This window comes from Suncus etruscus, chromosome 7 (genome assembly GCF_024139225.1).
Source record: "Suncus etruscus isolate mSunEtr1 chromosome 7, mSunEtr1.pri.cur, whole genome shotgun sequence".
NCBI classification, from domain to species: domain Eukaryota; kingdom Metazoa; phylum Chordata; class Mammalia; order Eulipotyphla; family Soricidae; genus Suncus; species Suncus etruscus.
This window is the reverse complement of record NC_064854.1, coordinates 61,670,238-61,691,074: the sequence shown is the minus strand read 5'-3', so window position 1 is coordinate 61,691,074 and position 20,837 is coordinate 61,670,238. Positions and strand designations below refer to the sequence as shown.

General features: G+C 53.5%; 3 protein-coding genes across 3 annotated transcripts; 2 read left to right on the top strand and 1 right to left on the bottom strand.

Annotated features, from left to right (window-relative positions):
• Nucleotides 1-104: 104 nt before the first annotated feature.
• Nucleotides 105-3,311, top strand: FCER1G (Fc epsilon receptor Ig). Its single transcript, XM_049777505.1, has 5 exons — nt 105-604; nt 2,076-2,167; nt 2,252-2,284; nt 3,093-3,113; nt 3,233-3,311. The coding sequence occupies exons 1-5, from the start codon at nt 280-282 to the stop codon at nt 3,296-3,298; spliced, it is 537 nt and encodes a 178-aa protein (XP_049633462.1). The 5' UTR covers nt 105-279; the 3' UTR covers nt 3,299-3,311.
• Nucleotides 3,312-6,437: 3,126 nt separating this feature from the next.
• TOMM40L (translocase of outer mitochondrial membrane 40 like) lies at nt 6,438-9,833 on the top strand. The gene is made up of 10 exons (XM_049777506.1): nt 6,438-6,555; nt 6,778-7,016; nt 7,249-7,316; nt 7,475-7,567; nt 7,729-7,830; nt 7,929-8,034; nt 8,452-8,574; nt 8,664-8,740; nt 9,001-9,103; nt 9,190-9,833. The coding sequence occupies exons 2-10, from the start codon at nt 6,902-6,904 to the stop codon at nt 9,327-9,329; spliced, it is 927 nt and encodes a 308-aa protein (XP_049633463.1). The 5' UTR covers nt 6,438-6,555; nt 6,778-6,901; the 3' UTR covers nt 9,330-9,833.
• A 91-nt stretch (nt 9,834-9,924) lies between these two features.
• On the bottom strand, nt 9,925-13,193 carry NR1I3 (nuclear receptor subfamily 1 group I member 3). The gene is given in 10 exon segments (XM_049777507.1): nt 9,925-10,054; nt 10,557-10,662; nt 10,757-10,873; nt 11,028-11,066; nt 11,069-11,111; nt 11,325-11,385; nt 11,471-11,628; nt 11,712-11,869; nt 12,759-12,889; nt 13,087-13,193. Coding segments are annotated over 10 exon segments (1,050 nt in total).
• Between the last annotated feature and the right edge of the window lie 7,644 nt (nt 13,194-20,837).

The following is a 20,837-nucleotide window of genomic DNA, read 5'->3' as shown; positions in this document are numbered from 1 at the left end:
GTTTGTTTGTCGAGTCTCTTTCTCCACCTGATCCATCCTGGGTCCTCTGGGTCAGGAAAACCCAGGAGGCAGCCCGCCCATCTCCTCTCTTCCTTACATTCTCTTTCTCAGAAGACAACAGCATGTCTGTGCCCTCCTCCCGCCCCATGTCGCCGTGTCCACTTCTCCATGAGCCACTGTTTCCTCTTTTCCTCTTCCCCAGCCTCACTGCCCACACTGATCCTAGACTGACCTCAGACCTGAGCTCAGGACTCTCAAGGAACCAAGTGTCACCTGCAGATGGTGGCATGTACGGCCTGTCACACAGTCTTTTCTCACTCAGAGAGCCAGGCTGTGTGCCCAGGGCCTGTCCGTGCCCACCCATTCTCCCTGTGTTGGCCCTTCCGGGAGCCGCCCGGCCTGAGTGCAGGAAGGAGAAGGGGCCGGGGGGGTGGGGTAGGGGGAGGCGTGACAGGAAGGGGGTGCTCTGTGGTCAGGGAGCCTCGAGAGGGAGACAGCTGCTCCAAGCCGCCACTGCTGCTGCTTGTTCGCAGCCTGGCCCCAACCCTGCCCAAGATGCGTCCAACCGGCCTCCTGCTAGTGTTGCTGCTAGTGGACATGGCAGGTGAGTGAATGGACTTCAGGGTTGTCAGCGGAGTGATTGGGAATGCCAGAGCTCACCCCTTCTCATCTCATTCCTAGGATGGACTGTAGCAGTGTCTCAGCTGGGCGGTGGGAGGGGGGCTACTGTTTCGGGAATCCTAGAACTGGTCTGTAGTCCCATCACGTTTACATAGACCCGTGAGGGAACCACACCCAATAGTGGCTGTAGGGTCCCTGCTATGTCAGTAACGGAACCGGACTTGGGCCTCGAGCCTCTTTGAGCCTGAGAGCTGGTTCTCAGCCTTCCCAGAGTTCATCCAGGAGGACAAAGTCCTGCCTGCACTTGGCAGAAGGGGGCAAATGGCATCCACTGTTGACTGCACTGCGATCTCACACTTGGGGCTCGGCCTGCTGTGTGGCCTGGGGGTGAAGTATATGGTTGCAGGTGGCAACCAGTGGATGGGGCTGTGAGGGGAGAGAAACTGGGGAAATAGAAACAGAAGATGGAACCATGGAGGGGGTCTGTGTGTTCCTGCCATCCCTTACCTTTCTCCGCTCCTATTTCATCACCCGCCATGACAGTGCTTCCTCAGGGTGGTTTTCTGACTTATGCAACTGCGTGAGTGACTGTGGGAAACCATAAGCTGCTCCTCGTGGCCCTGGGTCACTGCCACAGGGCCATGAAGACCCTCCTTGAGGACTTGTTTTGGTTTTGATGGAAGAATTATTTAGTTTACACCCAGCAATAATCAAGGCTTACTCCTAGCGGGATTTAGAGAACATTATGGGGATATCAGGGATCAACCCAGGTCTGGCGCATATAAGGCAAGTGCGTGAACCTCTCACCAAAACTCCATTCCATTCGCGTTTTGGGTGTTTGTTTTATTTATATGTTTTTTTTCGTTTTTGGGCCACACCCAGTGTCCCTTAGGAGATACTCCTGACAGCATTCAGTAATCACTACTGGTAGTATTCAGAAGACTATGGGATGCTAGGATTAAACCGGCATCAGCTATGTACAAGGCAAATGCCTGCTGTGCTATATCCCTCCAGACCTCCACTAGCTGAGTTTTAACTGTACTGGCTCACGAGGAGGCCAGAGTGAAGGCGGAAGGTCCCATCTCTTGGGGGAGGAGGGGCCGGCAAGGGGACCAGACTGCTCTTGGCAGTTGCTGGCAGTTCAGGGAGTAGGGAGATGAGAGGCAGCTTCTCCCCTGCCCAGCAGGCCCTTCCTGTCCAGCACAGCGTTTCCTGTCCAGCACAGCGTGGTCACAGGTCTGCACAGGCATTCTGTGGTTTGTGTACTGACACCCGCTCTGCCTCCTTTTCAGCCCCTCTGAGGGCTGAGGTTGTGACTTCAGCGGTGTGGCCATGAGTCCCCACTGCAGCACCATGAGCTGGGGGCTGGGCAAACACTGGGCAGAGATCTCTGGGGGAGGGGGCCCTCTATGCAGGCACCTCCAGATCCCTGACCCCAGGACATCTGTCCCCAGAGGCCCTGGCTGAGCCTCAGCTCTGCTACATCCTGGATGCCATCCTCTTTGTCTACGGCCTTGTCCTCACTCTGCTCTACTGCCGGCTCAAGGTAAGGCCCTCTCAGTGCCTTACCTCGGTTTTGGAGGAATAGGTGTCCTATGAGAGGGGCTTCACTCCATCTCTCCCTCCTCAGATCCAGGTGCGGAATGCAGCAGCCCTCCGTGAGGTAAACCTCTGCCTGCAAGGGGTGCTGGGGGGCGCGTGGCTGTGGCTGAGGCTTTTGGTGGGCGTGATTTGCAGTTGTTGCCTGGGAGAGGGGCTGAAGCTTCAGTGGAGTCTGGGGCTGCAGCTAAGAGGGTGAACTGGAGCAGGGTTATGGTTTTGGGGGCAGGACTAATGCTTTGGTGGGTGGGGCCGAGGCTACATCTGCAGGGCTGCCTGGAGGTTGGGCTGAGGCTTTGGGGGACAGGGCTGCACCTATGAAGGTATTTTGGGGACGGGGCTTATGCTTGGGTGGGTGGTTCTGGGCAACACCTGCAGGGTGGCCTGGGGTGGGGCTGTATCAGTCCCACGTTAATTTGCATATATTTGAGGCTCTGCCTCCTGCAGCAATCACATGTCAGATAATGGGGCAAGATGGAGTGTAGTGACCTAGGGTATAAGAGATATGTGCATGTACAGAGAGATAGCATTGAGGTAGGTCATTTGCCTTGCATATAGAAGGACAGTGGTTCGAATTCCGGCATCTCATATGGTCCCCCAAGCCTGCCAGGAGCGATTTCTGAGCATAGAGCCAAGAGTAACCCCTAAGCACTGCCGGGTGTGACCCCCCCCCAAAAAAAAGAGATATGTGTACACATATGTGTCTGCGGATGTGTACCTGTGCCCTAAGACAAATAAATGTACATCCAAGCCCCAGAGAATCCCAGGGTGGCAGTAACATGATCCCAAGCTCTCTCCTGGGTGGGACATTGGACAATCTGGAGGAGACAAACCCCTAAAGCTTCACCTTTTGTCCCCTTCCTCTTTCCCAGAACTCTGAAAGCGTTTACACGGTGAGTAGATTGGCCACCCTGGGAAAGAAGACACAAAAGGAGTGCACTTTCTATGACCTTTTGGGGGGGGGCAGGCGGGTAGGGGCTATCTTGAGTGTCCTCTGATCTACCACCCCCAGGACCTGAAGAATCAGAACCGCCTGGAGACTTATGAGACCCTGAAGCACGGGAAATCCTCAAAGTGACACCTTGTCCCCCATAATGCACTGTGCCCCCTGGATGGACCCCATTGTATCCTATCTCTCCATTAATTCTGGCTCATAAATTCATGTCAAACCCTACCCCCAGCCCTCTGCACCACCAATAAAGGTGAAGGGCTCATCACTGGCACCCCATAATTTCTGCCTAGTGTGGACTTGCACCAAGAACAAGTAGTGGGACATCTAAATCAGGGCTCCTCTGCTGTGCAGTGGTCAGATAGGCCAGATGGCCCTGGTTCTGTCCTTGCTGGGAAGAGAGTGAGGTGGGACTAGTTATGAGGTCCCTGGAAACAGCAGTGGTACAGCTGGGCTGGGAACTAGTAGAGAGTTTTATGGAAATAGGATTTTCAGGGGCTCCCAAACAAGAGGGTGAGTGGGGTTGGGAGGGAAGGTAGTTTTGGCCAGTGTATAGTGGCCCTAAGATCCCCCATTACTCATCAGCACTGCCACCATACAGGCTTTCTAGGACTCTGCCAGAAAGAAAGGGAATCCCCAACTTCCCTGGCTTCCACTTTTCCCTTGGTGTCCCCATACACTGACCCCGACAATCTCTGTAGGCCCAGGGAGAGGCCTGGATGATGGGGAGAGGCATAGGGAGCCCCAGTTTCATCCCATAGTAGCTCTGGGGATGAACACAGGCTAAGTGGCTCAGGTACCTCCATGTCCCATCCATGCCCCTGCCAGTGGTCCCCATCCTCCCTCTCCCTCTGCTGCCCACCCCAGCATCTTTACCTGCCTATGTGCTTCTGTCAGGGTGTTCCAGCACTAATCCGGAAGGCATCTTACTTACCCCAGAGCTAGTGTCTTCCCCAGCTCCTAGGTCTAGGGCCTCAAAGACTTTGGGCAGAGGACAGTGTGCTAGGTAAACACACAAACATAGGCAGGAGGAGGAAGTAAAGGTTCAGCCCCCCTACACCGGAAAATTCCATTGAGCCCTTGGATGCTAAGCTCCACATGGAAACATTGCACATTTGGGTTCATCCTGTCTGTGGTTTTATTTTGGTGCCTTGGGAGGTGTGTGAACCCAGGACCTTATGTGGATCGGGTGTGAGCCCCCCACTTCCCCCAGCCCCTGTGTGAGTTGGTTGAACAAATAACCCCACCTGTTCTGTGGCCATCTGCTGCACAAAACAGAAGACAGAGGGCCCGGAGAAATAGCACAGCGGTGTTTGCCTTGCAAGCAGCCGAACCAGGACCTAAGGTGGTTGGTTCGAATCCCGGTGTCCCATATGGTCCCCTGTGCCTGCCAGGAGCTATTTCTGAACAGACAGCCAGGAGTAACCCCTGAGGACCGCCGGGTGTGGCCCAAAAACCAAAAAAAAAAAAAAAAGGAAAAGAAACAGAAGACAGAGTCAAGAGTATAGAGATAGATTTCTTCAAGCTCAACGCTGAGGGCCCATAGGTCAGAGTCCAGAGCCCTGAACAAGGGAAGATAGGTTAATCTATACACAATTTATGCTGGCTTTTCCAGACCCACATCCTTAATTTTAGTAATTACCTAAGCCAAAGCAAACATACTAGAAGTAGATAGAGATATTATGAAATTTTGACCTTATATTTTTCCTATTGGTCAAGACATCCTGTTTGACCCCTGCTGTAGCCTTAATACAAGAATCTGGGCAGGCTGGTCAGTTTGGCCCTTCTCCTGTTATTCTAAAACTATGCCTTATGCTGGGCCAGTTTACACCAACGAGCATCTTTATCCCAGCTTGAGGAGTTGGCATAGGAGTGGGGACCACAGGGAAAAGCAGTCTGGAGCAGGGGACAGGCAGGAGGCTCTGAGTTAATGTGTAAAGACATGGATAGTTAATGTGTAAAGACATGGATAGGAAGAGAATTTAAGTTCCCTAGTGTCACTAGGAGCAAGCCTGCAGGCTTTGTCCCACCTCCACAGGGTTAAAGGTTGAAATCCTTGGTCACCCCATGTCCTTATCAAGGAGAAGTAGTGCTGTATCTCTTTGACCATGACTGCTCTCCTACTTCCCAGCGGCACCCTCTGCTGCTTGGACTCTGGGATTGAACCAGCTAAATGGTTATCATAACTTTTCTTGTTCCTATCCTCACTAAGGACATGCCTGAGGACAGAGAGAGGATCTCGGGGTCGTGCTGCTAGCCAGACCCCCTCCACTGACTTTTACTGATTACCTGGCCCTGTTCTGTGGACATATGACAAGTTTGCTAATGGAATGTCCTCTATTTCCAGCTGAGGTGCACAGCCACATCTGAATTGCTAACTCTGCCTGGGGTCAGGGTGGGGGGACTGTGGTGTGGGAGAATGTTCTACCAGCTCTAAGGCTATATATACCTCTTGCTCCTGTATCCCAAAGCCACATGCCCTTTCCCATTGCACCTGGAGTGGATGTCTGAGAGTGAGTGACTGTCCAATCCAGGAGGGCTGGGCCTGCTGCAAGTGGGATTCATCTATTGGGTTTAGGTTTGGGGGCCACATCTAGTGGCACTGAGAAATCACTCCTGACAGTGCTTGGGACCTGCAGTGCATGGGATGGAACCAGATTTCCTGTAAGGGTTCTGGAGGGGGAGGATACACAGAAACCAAAGTTCCAAAACGAACTTAAAAGAGTGTGAAGTCAGTGGCTGAACGATAGCACAGCGATAGTCGTTTGCCTTGCATGTGGCCGACCCCAGACGGATCTGGGTTCGATTCCAGGCATCCCACATGGTCCCCCGAGCCAGAGGGGAGAGATTTCTGAGCACAGAGCCAGGAGTAATCCCTGAGCGCAGCCGGGTGTGTCCCTAAAACCTATATAAATAAAACTATCATCACTGCTATGTATTAAAAAAAAAAAAGTGTGACCCCCATAGACAGACTGGCTCATCGGCTCGGCGGCCCGACAGCTCCCCGGGGGTGCGGACGTCCCGGGGGACCGACCTTGCAGAGGTGTGCCAGGTGCTTGAGGTGAGTTCCTGACCTTCCTCGTGTCGGCCTGCCCACCGAGACCGGACTTGCAGATCCTTGGACGACACGCCTGCTACTCCTTTGCTTTCTAGTCTCCTACTGGTCTCTGGGAGACCAGGCCTCTTTTCTGTTAATATATTGGGCGGAGCCCGGGTGGGGCGGGTCCAGCCTTTAGCTCCCTCTTCTTGCCCAATTCAAAGATGGCCTCCGAGATCACGCGGGGTGCAGCGTGAAGCCGCAGCTTTGCCATCACTCAAGATGGCTGCCCCCATCAAGATGACCGGGGTGTGCCGGGGGGAAGGGGACCCCACGGTGGTCTGAAACGGTAAGGGCGGCCGCTCTGCGGCCACAGTAGCTTCAGGAACTAGGGATGAAGCGGAAGGAGAGGCGGGATGAGGTCTGCGGGGACGCTGGGCTAAAGAACATTCTTGTGAGGGCAGGGACGGGTGACAGGTAGGGAGGAGCCAGATGGGACTGGAGTATGCTGGGACTCAGTTTCCCCATTGGGGCCCCTCTCCCCACCCCCACCCCACCTTTCCTGTTGCAGGTCCAGCGTCGGACCATGTGGAACTTTCTGGGACTGGGGAGTCGAATGAAGGGGGGTGGGGTCCTAGGGGGAGAGTGGGAGCAGTAAAGCCCATTCCCAGGCCAGCCCCGGCCCCCGGGCTGACATGGGGAACATGCTGGGCTTCGCACCCATGGGGGCTTTGCCGCGCCGGAGCCCCCGTCGAGAAGAGCCTCTGCCCAACCCTGGAAGCTTCGACGAGCTGCACCGTCTATGCAAAGGTGACAGCTTGGCGCGTGGGCTTCTACCGCTGAAAAGTGCAGTGCGGGAGGTCTGAAGCTGGGGCCTGGGGAAGGGGGTAACCATCGGGCCTGGCCTCCAGTCCCCAAGGAAGGAGGAAGGGGGGCGTTTCCAGAGTCTGCAAAATTGGGTGAGGGTAACAGAGAGGACTTTGGAGCAGCCAGGCATCGGACTCTTGTGTTTTTCTATCCGCTCACCTCCGTGCCCCCTCAGATGTGTTCCCAGCCCAGATGGAGGGAGTGAAGCTGGTGATCAACAAAGTTCTGAGCAGTCATTTCCAGGTGCTCCACCTCCTGCCCCCACCCCACATTCCTGCACCCCCTTCCTTTCCAAAGTTCCACCTTCCACTGGGGGCGGGGCCTGGCGGTCTGATCTCCCTTGACTGTGGGGCTTACAGGGCATGAAGCCCCCGCCCTGCCACTCATTTTCCTTCCTGCAGGTGGCACACACGGTGCACATGAGTGCTTTGGGCTTGCCCGGGTACCACCTCCACGCAGCCTATGCAGGGGACTGGCAGCTGAGTCCCACAGAGGTGAACCTCCTCATTCTGGGCTACTACCAAAAAAAAAAAAAAAAAAAAACCAGAAAACTTTGTCCCGAAACACCCGACCATATTGCCTTAGTGACTCCACTGGGGAGGGGGCACTGCACAGAGCCAGCTAGTGGTGCCACTTAGCATGTATCCTCCTACAGGTGTTCCCAACTGTAGTGGGGGATGTGGACAGTGGCGGCAGCCTCAATGCTCAGGTCCTGCTCCTCCTGGCCGAGCGACTTCGGGCCAAGGCCGTCTTCCAGGTGACTGGCTGTACCCTGCTCCCCACCAGTGGCTGCCCTGGGTAACCCCAGTACAGTGAGGACAAAGTGGGGAGCATTCACTCCTGCCCTCCTCCCAGACCCAACAGGCCAAGTTCCTGACATGGCAATTTGACGGCGAGTATCGGGGGGATGACTACACAGCCACACTGACCCTGGGGAACCCCGACCTCATTGGGGAGTCAGGTGAGGCTGTTCATATCACCCCTCCTCACTACTTTTTTAGGGCTGTTGTTTTTTATTTTTTGGGAGGCCACACCCAGTGGCACTACTGGCTCTGCACTCAGAAATTACTCCTGGCAGGCAGGAGATCATATGGGATGCTGGGGATCGAACCCAGGTCGGTTGCGTGCAAGGCAAATCCATACATGCTGTGCTATCGCTTCAGCTCTTCCCCACTGCTTTTATTTGGGGTGTGGGTGGATCACATTCTAAGGCCCTTGGGGAACCATGCAGTGCTAGGGTGGAATCCAGGTCTCTCCAATGCATGTAGCTTTCTGCCCTGTTCCCCTTTCCTTGGACCTCCCTATCTGTGCCCTTGAGGAGAATCAGGAGCAAGACTTGGGCAGATGATACTCCCTGACCCGTGTCTTATCCCTACAGTGATCATGGTGGCGCACTTCCTGCAGAGCCTCACGCAGCGGCTGGTACTGGGTGGGGAGCTGGTGTATCATCGGCGGCCCGGTGAAGAAGGGGCCATCCTGACTCTAGCAGGAAAATACTCAGGTAATTAATGCATCTCAGATTGGGGAAGGGCAGGGGAGCACCAACCTTGTGCCCCAGAGTAACACCCCTCTCATCTCTGGCCTCCGCAGCTATGCACTGGGTAGCCACACTGAACGTGGGGTCCGGGGGTGCCCATGCAAGCTATTACCACAGGGCGAATGAGCAGGTGAGAGCTGGCCACCCCTGCCTAGGCACAGGTCACGCCCCAGATATTGACCACATCCTAAAGAAGTCAGTCCCTCTAAATACTGGTCATGCCTCGTGCCTGAACCGCAGCATAACCTGGACCACATTCCTTTCCTGACTTCCACCCCAGCATCTGACCCTGGGTCCACAGAGACCATACCTAAGTCCTGGCCATACCCCTAGTCTGACCTTCAGCTCCCCAGAGCGTCACCCAGCTGATACCAAGTGCCCTTCCTCCAGGTGCAGGTTGGAGTGGAGTTTGAGGCCAACACTAGGCTGCAGGACACCACTTTCTCCTTTGGCTACCATTTGACCCTACCACAAGCCAACATGGTGTTTAGAGGTGAGAGGGTAGGAAGGACGGTATGGGAGGGCCACCCTATTGCATCTTCCCTCCTGGCCTGCCCCATGCCACCTTCCGTCCCACAGGCGTGGTGGACAGTAACTGGTGTGTGGGTGCCGTTCTGGAGAAGAAGCTGCCCCCGCTGCCTGTCACGCTGGCCCTCGGCGCCTTCCTCAGCCACTGGCGCCACCGCTTCCACTGCGGCTTCAGCGTGACCGTGGGCTGAGGTGCCCGCTGCCACTGGCTGTGCCAGAGCCAGGACTTGCCTCCCAGGATCTGAGCCCTAGGAGCCCCCTTTGAGGGGCCAGCATCAGAGAGAGCAGGACTGGTGGGCAACCAGGAGCTGGAGCCACCCCAGTGGGGACACCACAGTGCACTGCAGCTTGGGACCAGGGAGCCAGGTCAAGGGGGTATCCAGCTGCGTTCTCACCTCTCTGTGCCCACCGTGCCCTGTCATCGGTACCCTGTGGACTAAAGCTCCTCGATCTAAAGAACCAAATGGAAAGGAACCCATCCTGATTCCATCCCTGTTCTCCCAGGAGCTGAAAAGAAGGGCTAAATCTTTGACTTTGGAAAGTGGGGTCTATTCACCCCCAGGATGCCGCTCCATCTCCCCTCAGCTTGAGGTTCCTCCCTCCCCATGTCTTTTTCCAGAGGCTGAGACACAGAGGCAGGTCCCGCCCTCCCTGCCCTGCATCCCCCCAACCTTGTGACGCATGATGAAGAGGCAGTTAATGCTTTTTAGTCTTTCATTGCTGCTCCCCATCCAAGGTGGGCTGTGGCACCTCTCCCCACACAAAGCACTCCTGGCAGGCTGGGGCTCAGCTGCAGATCTCCTGGAGCAGTGGCATCATGGCTGAGAGCCCCTGAATGCGCTGGATCTGGTACCCGAAGGCACTATTGAGGCTCCGGAGCTCTGTGAGCAGGCCCAGTAGCTTGGCATATAGGAACCTGTTTGGGAGCAAAGAGGGGATGATTAGGGGGTTGGCAGAATAGGGATCTCATCATTGTCTTCTCACCCCACACTTCCCAAGGCCAGGATGCAGAAAGCCAGATTAGGTCTGCTCATGCCTGTCATCAGCCACCATCTGACAAGATGGGTCTGTTAGTATGGCCTAGAAGTTTTGAGAAGGTGGTTTGGGAAGGTGTGATCTAAACTCTTAGAAGCAGTGCTAGTGGCTGCTCGTGAGTGTGGTGGAGCTGCCTCACAGCTGAGAGTGCAGGAGAAGAGCCATGGGTAGTTCTTCCTTGAGTTCCTCTTTATTCCAGGGTAGTCAGGTGCTGGCCACAGGCTTGGGCCCAAGGGGAGAGAGAGTTGGGAGCCAGCTGCCACTTTGATGTCTACTGAATAAAGTCTGGGAAAGTTGAACTGCTGAGGGGTGCAATGTGGATACCAGCTGGGGTGAGCTGAGAGGGAGTGGGTTGGATAGGGCCCTCTGAACCCTTCTTGTACTGGTTCCGAGGGACAGTCTGTTGGCTTCTGATGTAGCTCTGGAGAGTCAATGCCACATTCTCCTGCAGGTGGTCTATGTGGTCCCTTTTGGTAACCCCAGGTCTATCTGGAGGACAGAGAGTCCAGCGCTGGGATGGGGCAAGTTTCAAGGCAAAAAGGATGAGGGAAGGCATGGGAGTAGCGGGCTTGGGGGCACTCACCAGGAGAGAAAAGGACCACAGCAGCCAGGAGCACATACTCTGCCTGCCGGAGCTTCAGACCCTGCATGGTACCATGAAAGTGCAAGACAAGTTCCAGGAATTCCTCCTGGAACCCCACTGTGGAGTGGGCAAGGCTTAAGAGTGTGTCTGTATGCATGCCCCAGGCCCCAGGACATGCCCTTTCGTGTGCACTTGCACTCAATGCCAGGTGCTCCAGGATATGCCCTTGCATGTGTGTTCAACACCCCTGTACCCTTGCCAGCGCGCTCACCGTGTGCAGCATCCTTCATGCTGTAGCGAAGGGGCCCCACAGGAAGTGATGGCTCTTAGGGCAGAAGGTGGGATTGAGTGCAATGTGGTACATTTCTTTTTTTTTTTTTTTTTTTTTTTTTTGGTTTTTGGGTCACACCCGGCGGTGCTCAGGGGTTACTCCTGGCTGTCTGCTCAGAAATAGCTCCTGGCAGGCACGGGGGACCATATGGGACACCGGGATTCAAACCAACCACCTTTGGTTCTGGATCGGCTGCTTGCAAGGCAAACACCGCTGTGCTATCTCTCCGGGCCCAATGTGGTACATTTCTAAGGCTGCACCCTTGAGCAGGAAGATCTGGTCCTCTATGGGCAGCGACCTGGGGTGGGAAGTGGCTGGGCTAGACTGTTGAGCGTGCAATGGGTGGGCACGCTGGGTGACAGACAGTGCTAGGGCTCACGCACCGGAACAGGGGCAGTTCCTTGGAGAACTTGATGATCTGCTCTACCATGAAGGTGTTGATGTCCGCGAAGTGACTGAGCAGCGGAAGCACCGGCCCAGGGCTGGTGGTGGGTGAACAGTGGGCATATAGGTGCTCAGGAGGTTGCAGAGCCAGAGCGGGCTCAGAACTCAGTTTGGGGTACCCCAAGTGGGTGCAGGCCCTAACCCCAGGTTGGCCAGCCACCAGGCCAGGCCTCAACTCACCCTGAACTGCACGAAGCAGTCGAACATGGGGCCCACGTGGCGCACATGGGCCTCCAGCGGCATTTGCACGAGTGCCTCCTGCTCCTTACTCAGCCGCCACATGCGCCGCTCAGCTTGCCTGGCCCTCCTTAGTACCAGGGCCTCAGCTGACAGGATCACTGCCAAGAAGTCGAGATGCCAGTTAGGGAGTCCCTACAGAGGCAGAGAGGACGGTGCTGACCTGGGCTGGGGGCCAGGGAGAGGGGAGGTGCTGGGTTGCAGGCACTGGGACATGGTCTTGCTCTTCCCGCTGAACATGGAATGGCAGGGAGGAGGAAGTGTTTTCTTTTAGTTTGCTTTGGTTTTGGTGGGGGTCATGCCCAGCAATACTCAGGAGTTACCCCTGGCTCTACGCTTAAGTATCACTCCTGGCCAGGCTCTGGGGATCCTATGAGAGCTAAGGATCGAATCCGGGACAATCACTCACTTTACTATAATTTTGGTTCCAGGAAGAGGTACTTTCTGTTCTTTTTATTGTTTTTTTTGGGGGAGGAATCCCCCACAGCTGATGAATCTCAGGGGTTACTCCTGTCTGCACTCAAGAACTACTCTTGGCAGACTCAGGAAATCTTCTGGGGTGCTGGGGATCGAACTTGGGGCAACCCAGTCTTAATTGTGGGGGCTGCACCCAGCTGAAATCTGGAGCCTCTGGATGCAGCCAGGGGTGCAAGCCAGGACTCACACATGCAAGGCCCAGAACCTCAATCTGATCCTTCCACATAGTCCTCTCCATGCACAGCATCTCCGTGGTCTGTGGGAGCACCCTGCCCCCCCAATAAAAGTGATGGAAATGTGCAGAGGGGAAAGGAGAGATGTGAACAAGGGAGAAAGAGATGGGGAAAAGAGAGTGGTGGGGGGAGCACCAGTACTGCAGGAAAGAGAGCCAGATGAGCTGAGACAGAGTAAAGACAGGTCAAATCTGAGTCAGGGATGAAGTCCCAGGACTGGAGTGGGGGCAGGGACAGGGCAGGACATGCCTAGGCACCTGCACCATGGGGACCAACTCACTGTCCTTCCTCATGCCCATCACCAGGCACTTGTGCATGCAGCAAGCTGGGCAGTAACGCCTCTGGGCCCCTCTGAGCTCACAGCATCCGGCAAAGAGGCAGCATAGGGTGGCACTTTTATATACAGTGCGTCTGGGGGGAGCAGAGAGATAGGGTGGGGGGCATATGCCCCAGGTGTGAAGATGTCCTTGTGCTCTGGTGGCCCAGGTTTCCCCACACACATGCATTGCCATCCCCCAGGACAACGGTGAGCCTGTGTAGACTTGTGCCTCTGAAGTTGCTGTTCTGAGGAAGCATGGTGTGGGGGTCCCCTCAGACTCGGAACTCACCTAAAAAACCCTTTACAGCCCTCACAAGTCAGTGCATGGAAGTGGTATCCCGTGGCCTGGTCCCCACACACCACACAGTTTCAGGGTGCCTCTTCCCCATTGGCCATGGCTGCAGGGAGGGACACAGGCTTGCTTAGGATGTGGGGCTCCCCCTTTTCAGAGTCTCATCTCTGAACCACGGCTGCAGGTTTGGTGGCTTTGGTCTCTGCCCCAGTGTGTCCCCCTGCTCCTGAGATTGCTGCAAGCCAGAACTACCCACCTTTGTGCCACCCCACACACTCAGAACCCACAATACCTAGGAATCAGGGGACCGAGGTCCACAAGCCCTCCTGCTATGCTCTCGCTGGCCATAAACTCTGGACCCAGAGCAAATGCAGGGAGGGTGTGTTCCCAGCAGGCTCTGTGGTTGGCAGCAGGCAGGGGAGCCCTGCGGGTGGGTACATGTGACTCAGAACTGCAGAGATTGTCTCTTCGGCGCACAGCTGGAAAGGGGGAAGAGACAGAGAACTCAGATGAAGGGGAAACCCTCACAGTGCAGCTGGAAACCCAAGGTCAGGCAAAAGGCTGGAGAGAAGCTGCTTCCCAGAAGGGTGCCTTGAATTCTCAGAGGTCACTCCTATGGCCCCATGACCTGTGGCTCACAGGAGTGCCTCTTGTGGCACTCGGGACAACCATTGTGGCAGCCTAGTTCCCACATCCCAGAGGATTGGTTTCTGCACCCCAGGCTCCTTGTTCTCATGGCTCGGCACTTGTCTTCATAGACCCTCTTCCTGGCTCATGGTGTAGACAAGGATTTCTGTGTCTGTTTGGAATCAGAAGGTGCAGGTCTTGGTTGCTCTGTGCCCGCTAGCCCGAAGAGTATCACACTGAGCAAGGCAAGTGTGAGAGCCCCAACAGAGACTTCAGAAGCTTTTTTTGTTGGTTTTTTTATTTAGGCCACACCTGGTGATGCTCAGGGGTTACTTCTGGCTATGTGCTTAGAAATCACTCCTGGCTTGGGGGACCACATGGGGTTCCGGGGATTGAACCAAGGTCTGTCCTGGGTTATGTCCTGGGTTATGTCCACATGCAAGGCAAATGCCTTGCCTCTGTGCTATTGCTCTGGCCCCAGAGACTTCAGAATCTTGAGGGGTCAAGGCAGGAGCCTTACATGCTTCACATGTAGGAAATCCAGATTCCATCCCTGAGCACCAAGACAGAGACCAGATCATCCATTACAAATGCATCAAAGGGGCCAGAGAAATAGCAAAGCAGTAGGGCATTTGCCTTGCATGTGGCTGACCCAGACCACACCTGAGTTCAATTCTCGACGTCCCTTATTTTCCCCTGAGCCTGCCAGGAGCCACTGACAGTGGGTCAAAGATGGTGGGGGAGGGCTGGAGTGATAGCACAATGGGGAGGTTATTTGCCTTGCACACAGTCAACCTGGGTTCAATCCCCAGCATCCCATGTGGTCGCCTGAGTACCATCAGAAATGACCCTGCGGGGCCGGAGAGATAGCATGGAGGCAAGGCATTTGCCTTGCATGCAGAAGGACGGTGATTCGAATCCCAGCATCCCATATGGTCCTCCAAGTCTTCCAGGAGCGATTTCTGAGCGTAGAGCCAGAAGTAACCCCTGAGTGCTTCCAGGAGTGACTCAAAAACCAAAAAAAAAGAAATGACCCTGAGTGCAGAGCTAGGAGTAACTCTTGAGCACCACTGGGTATGGGCACAAACCAAAATAAATTAATTAATTAAAATAAACTAGGTCAAGGCTAGAGAGAGCACAGCGGGGAAGGTACTAGCTCTGCATATGCTTGAGCCAGTTTCTTTTCTTTTTTTTTTTTTTTTTGTTTGTTTTTTGGCTTTTGGGCCACACCCGTTTGACGCTCAGGGGTTACTCCTGGCTATGCACTCAGAAATTGCCCCTGGCTTGGGGGGACCATATGGGACACCGGGGGATCGAACTGCGGTCTGTCCTACGCTAGCGCTTGCAAGGCAGACACCTTACCTCTAGCGCCACCTTCCCGGCCCCATTGAGCCAGTTTCTATTCAGGGTCCATAGGGTCCACTTGGAAAGGATCTCTGAGTGCAGAGCCAGGAGTAAGCACCACCAGGTGTATCCCCAAAAGCAAAGAAAAATAATGGGAAGGGTGTTTCCTTTGTATGTGGCAGGCTTGGGTTTGATTCTTGGCACCCTATATGGTCTTCTGAGTACTTCTAGAAGTGATTCCTGATCACAGAGCCAGGAGTAAGCCCTGAGCATCACAGGCTATGGCCCAACTACTCAAACTACTCAAAAGGATCTGGGAGAGTCTGTCACACACTCACCAACCCACCTCTTGCTTCCCACCCATGTTTTCCCAAATGCTCCCGTTCCAGGCCCCATCATATTGCTCTCTGGTCTGGCCTGTTCATGCTAGCCACAAAGGCAGGCTAGGTCTTTATGTCAGCTGCAGCAGATCCTGTAGCAGATGACAGTGCCGCTCCCCTACTTAGCAATTCTGCCCTGGCTTCAGCTCAGGTCCAGATGCCAGACTCCCTCTCAGATCAGCTGCACATGGTGTCCCCATCATCTGGCTTCTGTTTATGATTTTGGCTGCACCTCCCGGTGCCAAGCTGCTGGCCTCCCCTGACTTAACACCCCAGTTCTGGCTGTGTGAGCTGAGCCTTCAGAGAATCCCGGACAGTGTGTACCCAGTACTTGGAACAATAGCCCTAGGGCTTCTGGCTGGTGAGAGTCTGCACACACAAGTGTGCACACATACCACTGATCACCTGGGTGTCTGTTCCCATGCTGTCCCCGCTAACTGGCCACAGAGGGAAGTCTGAGCTGTTCAGCTGTGAACACAGCAGCCCCTTTTATTTACTTTATATTTTTGGGCCATACCCAGTGGTGCTTAGGGGTTTCTCCTGGCTCTGTGCTCAGAAATCACTTCTGGCAGGCTTGGGGGACCGTATTCAGGATTCGAACCACTGTCAAGGATTAGCTGCATGCAAGGCAAACACCCAACCACTGTGCTATCATTCTGGCCCCAACCTCTCTATTTATTTGTTTGTTTGGTTGGTTTTTTTTGGGGTCACACCTGGCAGCGCTCAGCAGTTACTCCTGGTTCTACACTCAAAAATCGCTCCTGGCAGGCTCAAGAGACCATATAGGATGCCGGGATTCAAACGACTGTCCTCTGCATGCAAGGCAAATGCCTTACCTCCATGCTGTCTCTCCAGCCCCAACCTCTTTTATTTTTGACCTGAGATCTTTGTCTACTCTCAGCACCAAGAGGAATGTTGAAGAGTTGCTAATTAAGGGTCTTTGCTAACTAAGGTCTGATACCAAACTCATGGGACCAGAGCAATAATAGAAAATACACTTAGGGTGCTTGCCTGGCCTCAGAGACCAGTTTATAAGGGGAGAAACTCATCCTGGTGGTGGTACCCTGAGCACCTCCGTGAGGGACTCCCAAATACAGAATCAGGAGTAATCCCTGAGCATCTCCGGGGATGATGCCCGAAATAAAAAGACCCCCCAAAAAAAGAACCCAACAAACCAAACTCAGCTTCCCCAGGACATCTTGTTCTATTAAAAAATGAAGAAACTGGGGCCGGGCGGTGGCGCTAAAGGTAAGGTGCCTGCCTTGCCTGCGCTAGCCTTGGACAAACCGTGGTCGATCCCCCGGTGTCCCATATGGTCCCCCAAGCCAGGAGCAACTTCTGAGCACATAGCCAGGAGTAACCCCTGAGCATTACCGGGTGTGGCCCAAAAACCTAAATAAATAAATAAATAAATAAATAAATGAAGAAACTGGGCCAGAGATATAGTACAGCGGGTGGTTGGTTCGAATTCCCGTGTCCCATATGGTCCCCCGTGCCTGCCAGGAGCTATTTCTAAGCAGATAGCCAGGAGTAACCCCTGAGCATCGCAGGGTGCGGCCCAAAAACCAAAAAAAAAAAAAAAAAAAAAAAAAGAAGAAGAAGAAGAAGAAACTGCCTGCACCTCAGGGGGGCTTCAGACCCTCACCCTCTTCAAGGGCTGTTCCCTTCTCTGAACTGGAACCTCCATGTGGACTGAGGCATCGTGTGAAACTCCTCATACACTCGAGAAGTTTAGAAGGAGATGTTCTCATCTGAGCTGACGCTGGATTATTAAAGTGGATTTTTCATGCTGGAAAAAAATGTGGAGTGGGGGCCCGGAAAGAGAGCATGGAGGTAGGGCATTTGCCTTGCATACAGAAGGATGGTGGTTTGAATCCCAGCATCCCATATCCCCCGAGCCTGCCAGGAGCGATTTCTGAGTGTAGCGCCAGGAGTAACCCTGAGCGCTGCTGGGTGTGACCCAAAAACCAAAAAAAAAAAAAAAAAAAATGGAGTAGGATGAGCCAGAGCGATGGCGCGGAGTGGTAAGGTGTCTGCCTTGCCGGTGCTACCCTAGGACGGACCACGGTTTGATTCCCTGGCATCCCATATGGTCCCCCAAGCCAGGAGTGATTTCTAAGCTCATAGCCAGGAGTAACCCCTGAGCGTCATTGAATTGCCTTCCCCCCTCAAAAAAACCCAAAAATTTAAAAAATATTTAAAAATAAATAAAAAATGTGGAGTGGGGAAGGAGCTTGCCTTGCAGCAACCCGCCTGCATTCGATTCCCAACAATAGTTCAATCCCTGGTCCTACAAGTCAGTCTCCGAACTAGTAGAGCCAGTAATAATAAACTCTTAGCACCATTCTGTGTGTGTGTGTGTGTGTGTGTGTGTGGTCTATGTAGCTACTTGCTTAACATGTATGTGGGGATATATTGGGTTTTTCCCTCATATGTGGTTGTACTCAGGACTTGGGTCATTCTTGTGATCAGAGAACTCTGTGGTGCGGGGAATCAACCTGGAACTTCTCACATACCAAACACATACTGCCCAGTTTTTTTGGGCTCTGCAGTCTCTTGACCCTTTGTCCTTGCTGCTCCTACTTGTCTCACTGACACTGGACAGGTGACCATTGTCATGCCAGGACCCACAAGGGTCACACCTGCTGCTTGGTCTACCCCAGTCCTGGCACTGAAGATTCTCATACTCTCCCTTGATTTGGCAGACACCCCCTTTCCATGCCTTCCCCAACTCTGAACTCCTGACTCCTGTGATCCTGGGAGGCCCCCAGACCCCCACCCAGCCCACTGGGCTCTTTTTTCCCAAGCAGATTAGAAACAGCAGAAGGTCAGGGCAGGGGGAGTGTCTAAGGTTCCCTTTCACCTTCTAGAGGGTATGACCCCAATACGGCTACTAATCTGAAACTGTGGAGGCTGCACTGAGCTGGCTGACAAAAGAGAGCTTGAATGCTCCTCATCTTTACAGGGATGTCTGTTGAAGTTGGAGAAAGTACTCGATCTTTTCTGTGCTAATTGCCTTGTTGGGGGGGAGGGAGGGTAGGAGTCGCCTCCCTAGAAACGAGTCTCTCAGGCAACCCTGATTGTCTCCGGCAGAGTCAGAGGCACTGCAGGGGTGAGATATGAGGAAAGGGGGTGTGTGTGAAACACTTGTTTCTAGAGGTGCTGTAGGGGTAAGAAATCTGCGTGGGGGTGGTGCTTTTGTTTCCATCTCATTGTCTTATTTCTGACCTGGCAGAGAGAGGGTCTGGCTAGAAAAGGATTGTTTGTGTTCTAATGTGGATTGGGTTGCAGGGAGATCTCTGTTGGTAGAACTATTATTAATAATGTTGTTGGTTTTTTTTTTTGGGGGGGGGGCACACCCGGCGATGCTCAGGCGTTACTCCTGGCTGTCTGCTCAGAAATAGCTCCTGGCAGGCACGGGGACCATATGGGACACTGGGATTTGAACCAACCACCTTTGGTCCTAGATCGACTGCTTGCAAGGCAAACACCGCTGTGCTATCTCTCCAGGCCCAATAATGTTGTTTTTGTTTTGGGGTTACACCTGCTATGCTCAGGGCTTACTCGGGGCTCTGCGCTCAGGGATCATTCCTGGGAGGATCATTCCTGTGTAGGTCTAGCGATGGAACTTGGGTCAGCAGCTTGTAAGACAAATCAATGTCCGTCCCACTGTCTGAGCTATCTGTGTAACCTGACTAAGTTGCTATTAACAACCTGTATGAACAGGCCTGGGATGAACTGCCCAAAAGGCAGTAGCAGAGACCAGAGCAGTAGCGTAGGGCCTTGAACACGGCTGACCCAAGACCAACCTTGGTTTGATCCCTGGTGTCCCATATGGTCCCCCAAGCCAAGAGTGATTTCTGAGCTCATAACCAGGAGTAACTTTTGAGCATCACTGGGTGTGACACAAAAACCAAAAAAAAAAAAAAAAAAAAAAAAAAAAGGGCCGGGCGGTGGCGCTGGAGGTAAGGTGCCTGCCTTACCTGCGCTAGCCTAGGAGACGGACCGCGGTTCAATCCCCCGGCGTCCCATATGGTCCCCCAAGCCAGGAGCGACTTCTGAGCGCATAGCTAGGAGTAACCCCTGAGCATCACCGGGTGTGGCCCAAAAACCAAAAAAAAGAGAGAGAGAGAGAGAGAGAGAGAGAGAGAGAGAGAGAGAGAGAGAGAGAGAGAGAGAGAGAGAGAGAGAGAGAGAGGGGAAAAAAAAGGCAGTAGCAGCAAAGTCGAGCAAGTCCTGGCTTTGCTGCTGGGAGTTTGATGGGGCTGAGAAGCTCAGGCAAGTGAAGGAGAAGCGTTTGCCTTTTAGCTAGGCAAGTGAAGGAGAAGCGTTTGCCTTTTAGCTCAACAGTAGGAGTGGAAATGATGATCAAGCCTCTCACGTTAAAACATAACAAAACAAAAAGGCTAGGAAAAAAAAAAAAAAACTCCCCAGAGGCCTGGAAGATGACTCAAAGGCTGGATGCTTTGCAAGATATAATCCCTAACACTTTGTGGTCCCCTGAGCACTGTGCATGGACTGATTCCCCCTTCACTCATCATCTATGGGTGCTTAATAACATGAAGTTTATGGGGTCAAGCAACAATACAGCAGGTGAGATGCTTGCATATAGGAACTTCTTTTTGTTTGTTTTGGGTTTTGGGTCACACCTGGCAGCACTCAGGGGTTACTTCTGGCTCTACGCTCAGAAATCACTCCTGGCAGGCTCAGGGGACCATATGGGATGCTGGAATTTGAACCACCGTCCTTCTGCCTGCAAGGCAACTATCCTACCTCCATGCTATCTCTCTAGCCCCCATAAAAGAACTCTTATTCAATTCCAGACACCCTATTTGATTCCCTGAGTTCCACTCAGAATGATGTCTAAATGCAGAGCCAGTAGTAAGCCCTGAGCATTGCTGGATATTGCTCCAAAGCAAGCAAAATAAAAGTATATTCAGAGCCTGATCGAGAGGTAGTGCGTGTTAGGGCATTCTGCTTTGCACACAGCCAACCCAGGTTTTATCCTTGACATCTCACAAAGTCCCCCAGAGCGTGCTAAGATTGATTCTTGAGTGCAGAGCCAGGAGTAACCCTTGAGCATCGCTGAATGTACCCCAGAAACAAACAAAAAATAAATATATTCAAAAAGGCTGGAATGTGGGTCTTAGTAGAGCCTTTAACTCTTTCGTGTGAGACCCTGAGTTTGATCCCTGAGACCACAAAAGTAAGTCATCCTGTCAGAGCAGGAACTTGCCTCCGAATAGGATTTCTCTTGGGGGGGATCACACCCGACGGCACTCAGAGGTTACTCCTGGCTCTGTGCTCAGAAATCGTTTCTGGCAGGCACGGGGGACCATATGGGATGCCGGGATTCAAACCACCACCTGTTCTGGATCGGTGGCGTGCAAGGCAAAT